The sequence below is a fragment of the Pelodiscus sinensis genome, chromosome 32 (genome assembly GCF_052426305.1).
Source record: "Pelodiscus sinensis isolate ZL-2025 chromosome 32, ASM5242630v1, whole genome shotgun sequence".
In the NCBI taxonomy this organism is placed as follows: Eukaryota; Metazoa; Chordata; order Testudines; family Trionychidae; genus Pelodiscus; species Pelodiscus sinensis.
Genome location: NC_143083.1, coordinates 2,640,983 through 2,653,385, shown reverse-complemented (window position 1 = coordinate 2,653,385; position 12,403 = coordinate 2,640,983). Strand labels below are relative to the sequence as shown.

At 57.3% G+C, this 12,403-nt stretch overlaps 1 protein-coding gene across 1 annotated transcript in view; it reads left to right on the top strand.

Annotated features, from left to right (window-relative positions):
• The first annotated feature begins 239 nt into the window (after positions 1 to 239).
• MEX3D (mex-3 RNA binding family member D) overlaps positions 240 to 12,403 on the top strand; it is a 33,141-nt gene continuing 20,977 nt past the window's right edge. Inside the window, exon 1 of the mRNA XM_075903262.2 lies at positions 240 to 909. Within this exon, the coding sequence (XP_075759377.1) occupies positions 408 to 909 (502 nt within the window). The 5' untranslated portion in view covers positions 240 to 407. The remainder of the gene's footprint in view (positions 910 to 12,403) is intronic.

The following is a 12,403-nucleotide window of genomic DNA, read 5'->3' as shown; positions in this document are numbered from 1 at the left end:
CCCGGGGTGCTGCGGGTCCCCGTTTATTTCCTCCGCTGCCACCGACGCGCGAGGCGTGGCCCGAGCTCCGGCCGGTGCCTTTTGCAGCTGGGGGAGCCACAGCGCCGCCCCCCCGCTCCAGCGCCGGCTCGCGGGTTGGCTCTCTCGCCCGGCGGCCCCGCCCCGGCCACATGGGCCGGGGGTGGGTGGGGGGCCCGCGCATGCGCCGCGCTCGCCCTGCCCCATTGTTGGGCTGGGGCTGACGTCCTGGGCCTGCGGGAGGCGGGGGGCGCTGCTCGCGGCGGCCCCTTCCAGCCCTGCTGCTGCCGCTGGATGCAGGCGGCCGGCCGGGCAGCAGACAAAGCAGGCGGCGGCGCCGGGGCGGGAGGCTCCGAGCGCAGGGGACCAGCCCGCGGCTGCTCTGCAGCATGCCCAGCTCCATCTACCAGCCGGGCGGGGGGGAGGCTGCCGGCTGCCCCGCGCCCTGCCGGGGGCTGCTGAGCCCCGCGCCGCCGCCCAGCCTCCCGGAGCAGCCCGACCCCGAGGAAGCGGCCGCCGCGCTGAGGTTTGCCCTGGACCAGCTCTCCATCTTGGGGCTGGAGGAGGAGGAGGCGGCGGCAGAAGAGGACGGAGCCGCGGAGGAGGAGGCGCTGGAGGTTGGGGATGGCGGGCTGGAGGAGCTGGACCCCGGGGCAGGGCTGGACAGGGGAGTTGGGATGCTGGGGGGGCTGCCGGTGCTGGATCCAGAGGCGAGCCCCCCCACCTGCAGCGCCGCTTCCCCTCCAGATGTGTTCGGCAACTTTCACCCCCACCCCTCCATCTTGGCGGAGCAGCTGAGCATCATTGGAAGCAGAAAGAAAAGCGTCAACATGACTGAGTGTGTCCCTGTCCCCAGCTCTGAACATGTAGCCGAGATTGTGGGGAGACAAGGTAAACTTCAGCGGCCTTTTTTTTCCCCCCTTTTGTTTTGCACACTGGCGGTGGGGCTCTTCCCTGGCACGCCCTCAGTCCCCCGCTCTCTGATAGGCAGCGTGGGGCTCCCCAGGTAACACTGTCTAAAATGGAGAAAGGAGGAGATGCAAGTCTGTAGAAGAAACCAAAGTATTTCTACATATGTCACTTAAAATACCCCCCCTCCATATTCGAGAGAGGTTAGCAGACTTACAATTAGTGCCTGAATAACTTGGCCTGGGAACCTGAATACATGGATAGGTTTGGAGAGAACTAGAGAATCTTGTAGCTTAAATACTCCTGGGCCAGAAAGGTGTTGGCCTGTCTTTTTGGCAGGGATGGCATAGCACAGTGATGTGTGTGTGCTTTGGTATTTTGGGTTTTTCTTTCCCTGAACACCTATGCCCGGGTAGCAACCAAAAATCCTGCAGTCAGAAAGTCTGAGATGCTCTGGCCCATCCCAGTTTTTATTTGGGTCAGTTTTCGTCTTTGTTTCTTTGTGCTGAGGAGTGCAGTGTGGAAACTTGTCAGAAACAAAAGCTCACCAAACTCTTCGTAGAGACACTTTTAATTCTATTTCAGGACCAAGCCCACTCCCTGTGTGTCATTTTAAAATGACTCCACAATTGTAAATATTTTGCTTTATAGTTTGCTGTTGTTTAAACTATATAGGCCTGCTACACAGTGTGTATGTTACATACTGGCAAAGTTCTCATGTTTGCTGGACTTTTCAAGTCTGTGGAAATAGACTGCAAAATACAATGACCATGAAATAGATGAAAATACTTTCATTTATTTAATTGATTACTCCACCCGCTCTCTTAAGGCAATACTGTCAGAGACTTATTTGATCTCAGTAGGATTCTTAATTTCAGCTGCTACTTAAAAATATAGAAATGTAGCCGTGTTAGTCTGGGGTAGCTGAAGCAAAATGCAGGACAATGTAGCACTTTAATCTGAGGAAGTGGGTCTGGCCCACGAAAGCTCATCATCTAATAAACCATCTTGTTAGTCTTTAAAGTGCTACATTGTCCTGCATTTTACTTAAAAATATGTTAAACTCTTGAGATATGAAGTAGCTGTGGAGGGGTAGGGATCCCTCACCGCAAAAAAATCTGTCACAAAAGGACACAAGGGCACGCCTCAACCCTGGTGATACTTGGCCGGGGGTGTGCCGGTTGGATTTTGTTTCTTTCACATAAAAAATATCCTTCTAGTCTTTCAAGTTATGTCTTAAAGAAAACTGCAAGCTAAATAAAATACACATTTTTAGTATCAAAAATCATTGTGGAGATCTGAGTCTTGCCTGTTTGCAAGCTGACCTCCAGGATACTTGGCCTTTCCTCCCTCCTCTTTCTGCCGTGACCTCTGACTGTGGCCTCTCTTCGTAGATGTGGGGCGCAGGGTGATCATTTCATTTTCATTGATAGGATTTGTGGGGCCCTCGTGCGGTTTTCATGGGTGGAAGTGGGGCAGTGTTGGTAGCCCCATTGTTCTCTTTGTTAGCTAGAGCCATGCTGTGATTAGCATGATGACATCATACTCTCTGCTTCCCATTGGCCGGCTCCCGGAGCTCCAGCCCACTTCCAGGAGCACACGATCCCGGTTTGTACCAACCGCTCATGCTCCGCCTCCACTTTCTGCGCTTCCCTTTCTGTTCCTGGAGGCTGTGCTAGAGCTTGAAGGCAGGCGGGGAAAGGGGGCGTGATCACGGTAAGGATGATACCTGGTTAACTGACTCCTGGGTCAGGGTAGCAGGAGATCCGGGCTTCTTGGCCCGCTCTGCAGGAAGTATCAACTTCCCCTCCGATCCAGCCACTCCTAAGGGAAAGATTCAATTATCTAGTAGGTCTTTTCTATCCCTGAGCTGTCAGGTTCCCAAACCGGAGTCCTTTCAGCACCTCCAATTTGCTGCCTGCATGGGTGACTTCACTATAGAAAAGGCCCAGTCATGAGTCTCATCCACCCTTATCAAATTACATCTCCTTAGGCTGTGCACTCCTAGTCCCCCAGGAAATACTCACTGCAAAGGGAAGCCTGGCTTCTTGTCAAACTCGGGGAACTGGTGCGGTTTATGCTGATACACTGCGAGGACATTAATAAGCAATGTGATTTCTAGGAGCAGAGTTGGGGGCCTTGAACAGCACATGCAAAGGCTGAAATGGGATGGACGCTTGGGTTCAAAACAGACTGTAGTTGCTCCCACTACCCCCACGCCTTGGGGAAATACTTAAATACTTTCACATTTTATATTCTCCCCTCTGGCGGTGTTCCCTGTCTTCCCGTCTTCTGGCTCTTCCAGGCATCCCTCAAGAGCCTGATTCAGCTCTGCCGGGTGGCCCCTCTGTTGGCATTAAGAGGCGGTAGGGCTGGCAGATTCGGCTCTTGAGGGATTCCCCCTGCACAAAGGTGCCAGGACCGGCAGGTTGGCGCTGCTATGTTTCGGTGACAGCCCAGTAAGGGGCTTCCAGGAGAGGGGGAGGTGACCCAAGCATCTTTGTGCTGTAGCTATTTTCCACCACCCAACAAGCCCTCGAGACGACTGGTGCAAGTTAGGACTGTGCTGAGGCTGCTCCAACCTACGTCAGAGGCCAAATTGGATCTGACCAAGCCCCAAATAGGGACGGCACAAAGGGGACTTTACTTTCTCTTGGTCTTGCATCAGGCTCATAGGTTGCCTGAAGTTTTTGGCTCTGTGCTGATCTGTCTTGTACCTTGCCCTTGGATTGAGCTTTACAAGCAGAGCTCTTGTGGTTCTGAGGCCCTCTGAGCCTTTTTTAGCCCTACCGGAGGAATGAGAGCCGTGGTTTTTAAATGACTTGGGCTTCTGTGCAGAATTGCAGCATCCTAGGAAACTTTGGTGAAACCCGTGTGACCTGCAAGCACCAGGCTGAATTGAGCCCCCAAATCCCTTGATCACCATGGACACGTGAATATGCTCACAAGACGCTTCTAAGCTAAAGTCAAGACTCCTTTAGTTCGCTGTCCCAGCAGATGACCTGTCACCCCAGTTAAGCAGGCTTACCGGTGAGGAGAAAGCAGCGGAGATCCCCTGCCCGTGTTCTCGCGTGCAAGGATTCTCAGCCTTGCTCTGGTTAAACTCCACAGCCTCGCTACAGCTGTTGTTGTGTGTATAAAAGCCAGGGCCAGTGTTAGGGGGTAGCAAGCAGGCAGTTGCTAGGACCCAGGCCACAGATGGACAAAGCTAAGTTGCTTTGCTCTCCCCTCCCCCAAGGGAGGGGCTGTGGGTCACAGCCCCCTGAAACCTACCTGTGGCCCCCAGGGTACCCTGAATCCCTAACTGAGAACCACTGTTTTCGTGCCTAGTCTGGGCTAAGTGACTGTGGGTAACTGATATGTTAGTGGGGGGGGGGGGGGGGGGGGCTCTCTCTGCCTCAGTTTCCCTGTCTGCAAGATGGGGAGCTATTTTGCCCATGACCGCCAGAGAACCCGGTCTGAATGCAGTCCATCACAGCATCCCCATTTAGATGAGGAAACTAAAACCAACAAGTTCACTCACTTTTCCAGGATCTAAAAGAGTCTTTCTGAGTCAGGATCAAAATGTGTTAGTGTCCTAGGTCTGTGCTTGGACAAGTAGGCCCCACCTCTGCGGCTACATTATATTTCTTCTGTGTTGTGAAGGTCCTGTCCCCTTGGTACCCAGATCAGTTGTAACAAGGAGTGTGAGGGGTGACGTGGGAGATGCTTTGTTCCCGGGGACACTAATCTCACAAGTGCACCGTTGACCTCGGGAGGTGTAGAGAGCAATGGAGGGGTCACGGGTGAAATCAGTTGGACCGCTGGCCGTTTTGCCCACACCAAACGCTTGCTGTGCAGCCCGGCCCGGTTCAGGGTGTGTAACCGCAGGAGAGTCCTGGTGTGGCAGGCCAGGACTGAGGTGCATCAAGAGAAGAGGCTGGGGAGATCCCAGGGACTGAACAGCAACGAGTGGGGAGCTGCACGCCTGGATTGAGGTGCATGGACGGAGCTTTTCACACAAGCTTCTTGGACCAAGGCCGGTGCCTCCCTGGATGGCACCTAGCGCCCTATGGGAGTAACTGGAATGCAGAGACCACCCCCTGGTTGGTCGGGGTTTAGTTGCCTGGCTTCCATAGCACCAAGCGGACGTTCCCCAACCCTCTTAACCTTGGAGTTTGAGCAGCACCACTGGTGCTCGTCGGCTGGGCTGGACAAATCCAAGATGAGGCTCAGCACAACAAGACCAAGCAACCCCCATCCCAGCGCACCAGACGGCTGGCGCGTGTTCGGTGACGGTGCTCGGCGCCTGTGCACCTTCCCACGGGCCCCTTCCTCTCCTCCCTGCTTTGGGAGACCTGCCTTGGCACCAAAAGGCAGCTCGGCCCAAGGGATGCTGCTGCCGTGCCTTTGCATGCAAACCCGCTGGTGAATCTCTGTGGGCGGGGCTGGCTCGGAGTGGCGCTGTGGACATTAATTGCAGCCATCGGGGCTGCTTTCGGACCCGCAGGAGCACTAATGAAATGAAACTAGTGCTGGGTGGGGGACGTGGTTACCGGAGCAGAGGGCTCGACGGAGGTTGCTGTGCCGGACTGGTGCCAGGGCTGCTCGCGCTACGCCGAGGTTGCTTCCTTCGCGTCCTGTCTCCAGCGAGGCAGGGGGTTCTACTGGCTCTGCCATGGCATCTCCTTGGGCACGTCCGCTCCCCTCTCCGGGACTCAGTTTCCCCATCTGCCATAAGGGGACAATTCTTATCTCCATGGGGGACTTGGAAGAGTTGGCGTCTGTGCAGATCCTTGCAGGAGAGGTGTCAGAGAGGGGTGCAAAGTGGCTGCTGGCCGGCATCACCCCAGGAATCCCAACACTGAGAACAGACTGTAAGTCCCACGTCTGCGCTGACATGGTGCTGCTCTCCCCTAGGCCCGCTGCTGATCTTTCTTTTGACTCCCCTCACTTCCTTTCTGAGCCCTCCCCTAGCACGTGGCTCCTTCACCCTCGGCGTGTCAGTGTTTTATCACTTCCCTTTGTGTCCCTCTGAAATTCCCTTCCACATGGCTCCTGTCCTTAGTCTGAGCTCAGGGTCAGAGGTTCCCTGTGCTGTTGCTGAGCTCTGCTCCCTGCATGGCCCGCGTGCCCATCTTGGCTCTGGCGCTGAAGGTGTATTTACACTGCCTCCCCCCCCCCCCCGTAGTGGCAAGTCTCAGATTCTGGGTCAGCTGACCTGGGCTTGTGCTACAGGGCTAAAACCAGTCGTCTGGATGTTCCTGCTTAGGCTCGGACCCCAGCATGGAGCGTGGCTTCGGAGCCCAGCAAAACCGTTTACACTGCTACTCCTAGACCCGGAGAGTGGCCTTAAGTCAGTTGATCCTTGCTCTGGGGCACGTCTCCGCAGCAAAGAGAAGCCCCTGGCTGGGGCTGTTCCATTGCTAGGTAGACTTCCAGGCTTGAGCTGGAAGCCAAGCACTGGAACGCTCGGCACCACCAGCCTACGCCCAGGCATCCACACGGCAGTGAAACGGCTCCACGGCGGGTGAGGGCCAGCCCCAGGTATCTAGCTGCTGCGTAGACGCCTCCTGACTCTCTCCACTGCGGCTTAAGCAAGCGGCTTGGTCTCGCTGCCTCTGCTTCCCCACTGTTGGCGAAAAGCCGGAGGTGTGACGTGCCTGCCTCCCAGCGCGGGGTAAGGATGAGCTTCTGCACTGCTTTCCCAGCACTTGGGCGCTTAAGAACATGAGAGGAGTGCGAAGCGCTGTCGTTCTGCTCCTCTCCAGCTAGCCCAGCCCTGGCGCCAGCCTTCCTGTGTCTCTCAAACTTCGCGAGCTTTGTAAGGCTGGTCGTAGCATAGGCCTGGCACGTGGGCAGTGAAGGAGCTGGAGAAACGACAGAGCAGGCTCTTACAGAGAGAGCCATCGTCCAGGGGGCTGGCTGGGTTGTGTTGACCAGTCAAGGGTGGGGGCACCTCGAGGGCTTCTCGGAGGGCTGTCCCAGCGGCTAGCGTAGAAAACATCTCTGGTAGATTAGCTTGGGCAGCCTCCGACTTGCCCTGGTGCTGCTTGGGAGGCGTGGCAGGGCTGCAGGCTGCTGGGTGTTTGGTCCGGGGGTGACTGTAGCAATGCGCCAAAGCTTCCGAGGAGGAGCCGAGTTAGTCTGTAACTGGAGAAACTTCACTGACAACGAATGGTCCTGCAGCACCTTGGGGACTAACGTAGATGGGACCGTGAGCTGTCATGGGTTGCCAGGCCCTGCCGATGGGCGTCCCAGAGGAGTCGGCCGGCTCCATGCGGTGTCTGGTGGGATGGGAGCGCGGGAAGGGGCTTGGCCAGGCCAAAAGCGGGAACAGGGAGACCCAGCTGCAAACGAACGCCGCCACCGCCGCAGCACAAACTAGGGATGTCAAATCCCATTGAATTGGTTAACCAATTAAAGGGGAGGTGGGATGGAGGAGTCACTCCATCCCAACTGCAGTGGCCCCCCCGCTCACCGAGGGGCTGCAGCAGCCCTCCGCCCCCTCGATGCAGGCTAGGGCCAGAGCAGCCTCTGTCCGCCCTTCGCCCCTCCCCCCCCCATGGGGCTGGAGCAGCCCTGTCTGCGGGAGGCCCCAGCCCCCACGAGTTAACCTTAACTGTTAAGCTTTACCCGGACTTGCCGGTTAAGTGCTCACATCTGTCTCAAACCACGGCAGACGGGACAGGTTGGATCCGTGCCCCCAGGCCAGCAAGTTTCATGTCCCATGCTCTGTTGGGGGGGGCGGGGGGAGCAAAGCAGCTCATGAGAGTGGCCTGCTTGTTTTGCCCACAGCCCTGTGTGGCACCATGGGGGTGGGGGGGTGGGGTATCGATAAGCCATGCGGCCCGAATTAGTCAGTTACTTTCCCCCAGCTCTCGTGTCCAAGCCTGCGCCAAGAGCAATAAAGCCCAGCGTGTCAATGCAAAGTCCAGTGCAAAGGGCACACTGACTTGGGCTGGCTAGGAGTGCCGGGGAGCGGATGTTTCCTACCCTGGTGGCACTTTGAAGTGAGAGACTCTTAATCTCCCTCTGGTTTCTCCCAGTCACCCCAGGTCAGTTTAGAGGGGGGCTGGCCAATTGCCCCACCCCAGCGTTGGTGACGCGCTCTCCATGCCTCTGAGACAGAGCCCGATCCTGCCTCCCGACGCTTTGCAGAGCCCTGATGTCCTGGCCAGATTCCAGTGGGTAGCTGCATTCTGCTCTTCACTTCCTGTCCTGAACAGGGCCAACATCAGTGCTGCGCCATTTCCCAGAGGTGGCTGCAGTTCATTAAATGGCTTCCGCCATCCTTGTGCCCATTCCCAGCTCCCTCTGAAGTGCCCTGCGATCCTCCAGGGATGAGAGGCAGAGTGGCAGCCTGGGTCCTAGGGATGTGAATATCGGTCAATTGAATAGTCGAGTGACTATGAATTCTTATTGGTTAGTCAACTAGTCTACAGTCCCCGGGGGTGCAGCCAGCAGCGCGGGGCGCCCGGCAGGAGCTAATCCGTGAGGGGAGCCAGTTTCAAAACCAGCTCTTCTTGCGGACCAGCTGCTTGTTGCCCTGTGCTGCTGCCTCTGATGCAGAGGCAGCAGTGTGGGGTGGCAGCAGCCCCTGTGGGAGGGGCGGGTCTGAGTTCCTGGACCCGGAGTAAACTGGAACTGAGCTGGGCTGCCTGCCCATCTGGCTCCTAACACATTTTAAATGCAGAGCCGTAGCGGGGGTAGGTCCCGGACCCGGCATGAGCCAGGACTGAGCCGGGCTGCTGGCTAGCCTGCTAAATTGTACTGGTTCGGGAGGGTGGGGAAATGCCTGTAGTCGGTAGCAGTAACCTGTAAGCTTTTGCTTATTGGTTAATCAGTTAATTGACTGCACTGTTACGTCCCTACCGGGTACGGGGAGAGCACTAGCCGATAAGGGCGCCTCTGCCTTTGGAGTGTAGCAACAGCCAGCGGGGGACTCAGGATAGCCTGTCGACTAATAACATTTGCTTACTGGCTGGCCGATTAGTCGTTCACCTGCCTAGTGGAGACGTGGGGCTGCAGCCAGCCTTGGACACTTGAGGTTTGAATGCAGCTCTAGCCGCCCCTCCACCCTGGACTTAAGATGCATCCTGGTCCAGGACCGCCCGTGCTTACGTAGTGAGACTGTGCGTGAAGTTAAGCACCGGCTGTCCTGAGCGAGGCCTAAGGCAGGGCTGAAACGTGGCCGGTGTCGGTTGGAGAGGGGGAACCCTCGCGGGGGGTTGTCAGACTGGGGGAGTTGCACAGTGGGGTGTCTGCCACTGGGTCCCCTGGGGGCTGAACGAGAGTCGCTTTGGTCTCTAATAGAACCATGTACGTGCCCTTCTCCCTCCCTCCAGTGATTGACTCTGCCGAGGGAGCACCAGGAGGGAGGCTGGTCCAGTGGTCCAGGCACTGGCCTGGGATCCAGGAGACCTAGGCTCAAGTCCCTACTGATCCACTTCAGTAGGACGTCACCGCACAGCTCATCTCACCAAGCCCCTCGGGAGGGGGAGCCGTTCGCTCGGTTCGGACAGTGCCTCCCGCAGCCGGGTCTGGGGCCAGGACGAGGCCTCTTGACCTACGAACACAGAGAGTTAATATCTGACACCGCACCCTTTGGGAACAATGTCGGCCCCTCTGCAGCTCTGCCCGCTGGGCATAGCAGTGCCTGCCAGGCAGCCTGTGGGTCGCTGCGGAAGCTGCCGCTCCCTCCCCGGTGGTTTCTCCACGGAGTGCTGCTTCCCGCTGCCCGGGGTGGTCTTGAGCTGCATCCCCTGCTGCCGTACTTGAGGCTTTGCAGCCCTTGCCTTCCTCCCACCGCTGCTGCCCTGGTCCATCCTCAGCGAACAAAGAGCCCGTCCCTACTGTGGGGCTGCCTCGGCTGCCCCTGTGTGCGCTGGGCCCGGATTCCTTAGCTCTGCCTTGCCCTTTGCCCTGGCTGGATGCTGCAGGCTAGTCTCAGTTCCCCGGCTGGCTGGGCTTCTGGCCGTTGCTTAACTCCACAGCGGTACAGGGGCTGTTTGTATTAGTTAGGTTGCATCTGGCCTTGGAAGTCATCAATTAAAAGCAGCCTAATCGGTATGTCCCGGCCACCCCTTCACCACCTCAGCAGCGGCTGCTCGGCCCTGGGGCGGGGGAGGCTCTTTGAAACTCTTCTCTGGCCCTTTACGAAAGGCCTGATTCAGCAAAGCACTGAAGCACGTTCTTCAGCCCCTCCGGAACCCCAGGGAGCTGCACGCCGATTTTATGCCCATCTACCTGGGGGGGTTAGGGTGCGGTTTGTTTTGCCAGTATGTGGGGGCGGGTCACCAGCGCGACCAGTGTCAGGTCTGCAGGGAATTCAGGCCAAGACCAAGCGAGTCGTTGATGACTTGACCGCTCACTTCCCCTCCCCTTGCTGCTGCGATATCAAAGGCAGCATGGGGGGAAGCAGAAGCCGGTGCTGGGGAGAGCTGGCTTAACCGCCCCCCCCAGCACTGTCTCTGTGTTGCTGCCTGCCCTCCCCAGCCCCACCCCCACCCCCAGCTGCTGCCTCTATCAGAGGCAGTGCGGGGGGGCAGGGAATGCTGCCATGAAGGCTCAGGCTCACCGTGGGCAGAGGCTGCTCTGCATCCCGTGGAGCAGCCCCTGTCCACGGGGTGGGGGGGGGGATCCCAGGACCCCCTATGGACAGGGGCTGCTGGACTTGGCATGGGCCAGGACTGAGCAAGCCCAGCTCAGTCCTGGCTCATGGCTGGTCCGGGACCTACTCCTGCTGCAGCTCTGAAGTTTAAATGTCGTAGGAGCCGGGCTACAGTGCGGTTTAGCTGCTGGACTCGGTGCGAGCCGGGACTGAGGCTCCCTCTTGTCAACTGCACGATTAGTCGATAGAAATTCTATCGATTCCACGATTAGCTAATTACTCCCTGCGTAATATTCCTACCGAGAGCCATAAGAGGGAGCAGGAGCGCCGTATCCTTCTCGTGGAGGCAGCCGTACATCCCCAATCAGATCCCAGCGCCGGAGACACGGTGCCCAGTGCTGCCGCCGCCTCTGTCAGGAGTGCCCCAGTGCCTACGTCGAAAGAGAGAGCCTCAGGCTGAGACCAGCACCATCAGACGAGTTCTTGGGGCTGGCCAGGCCCTGGGCACCGTGGCCAGTCACCCAGTCGGAAGAAGAGGAGGGGCCAGGGTCGGTCTGATTCCAAGCTCAGCTGATTGGCCGGTGCTGGTACCGCAGTTGGGCCATGAACCTGAGCCCACTGTCGAGGCCGAGTTGGTTCCTGCTCAGCCCAGACAGTTGAGTCCCAGCCAGGACCCTTCTGCGGTGCCTTCGGACGCCTGCCCGTGCCCTGCCCGCCAGAGGCTTTTCCAGATTTGATGCACCTTACGGCAGATACTGCGACAAGGGTGATGGCCATGGGGGCTGTGATGTGTAGGGGTCCTGCTTACGGATCTGTGGCCCCCCCCACGAGGTGCAGCAGACTATCCAGGACTTACTAGGTGAGGGTGACGGTCTCTTGACGAAGATGGACAAAAGGCCTTACCAGGCTCAAGGACTCCGCTACGCCCCTTCCACCCAGCGAAGGCCCTTCCGCCCGCAACCTCCGCAGCGTTTTGTGCAGCAGAACCGTGGGCCCTAAGCCACCCGCTGTCCAAAGCTGGCCTTTAAAGGTGTGCTCCAGGGTGGCACCTCCCATCGGCCGCCAGATCCACCCCAGCTTCACTTTCCCCCCGACTATCCCCTTTCTACCGGGCTAAGGCTCGTGTTACATCGGACCAATGGGTGTTCAGCACGGTAGAAGGCGGAAACTCAATCCAGTCCTTCTTCTGTCTCTGGTCCCCCCGTCCCTCCTCAGGGACCCTTCTCATGAGCAGCTTCTTGTTCAGGGGTGCAATTGCTCCCACAAGTAGGAGCAGTGGAGGAGGTTCCTCGGGAGCACGAGGACAAAGGGGTTGACTCCTGGGATTTCTAGACCTGTGGCAACTCAAGTTCATAGGAAAACACAAGTTCTGCTTGGTCTCCCTAAGCTTCCATTATTCTGGATCTGGCAGATTGGTTTGCCCCCTCGACTTAAGACGCGTATTTTCCCATAGTGATCGTCCGTTTGCACAGGGAGGATCTGAGTTTCATCATGAATGGGAACCAATATCCATTCACAGTTCTGCCATAACATCAGAATGGCCGTACGGGGTCAGACCAAAGGTCCATCCAGCCCAGTGTCCTGTCCTCCAACAGTGGCCAATGCCGAGTGAATCGAACAAGGAATCGTTGTGATCCCTCTCTGTCAAACATTCCCAGCCTTTGGCAAACAAAGGCTAGGCTCCATTCCTACCCATCCTGGCTAATCCATCCTCCATGAATTTATCTAGTTCTTTTTAAAACCCTGTTAAAGTCCTGGCCTTCCCAACATCCTCTGGCAAGGAGTTCCACAGGTTGACTGTGCATCACATGAAGAAATACTTTTTTTTTAAAGCTGCTATCTATTAATTTCATTTGGTGACTCCTAGTCTGTGTGTTGTGGGAA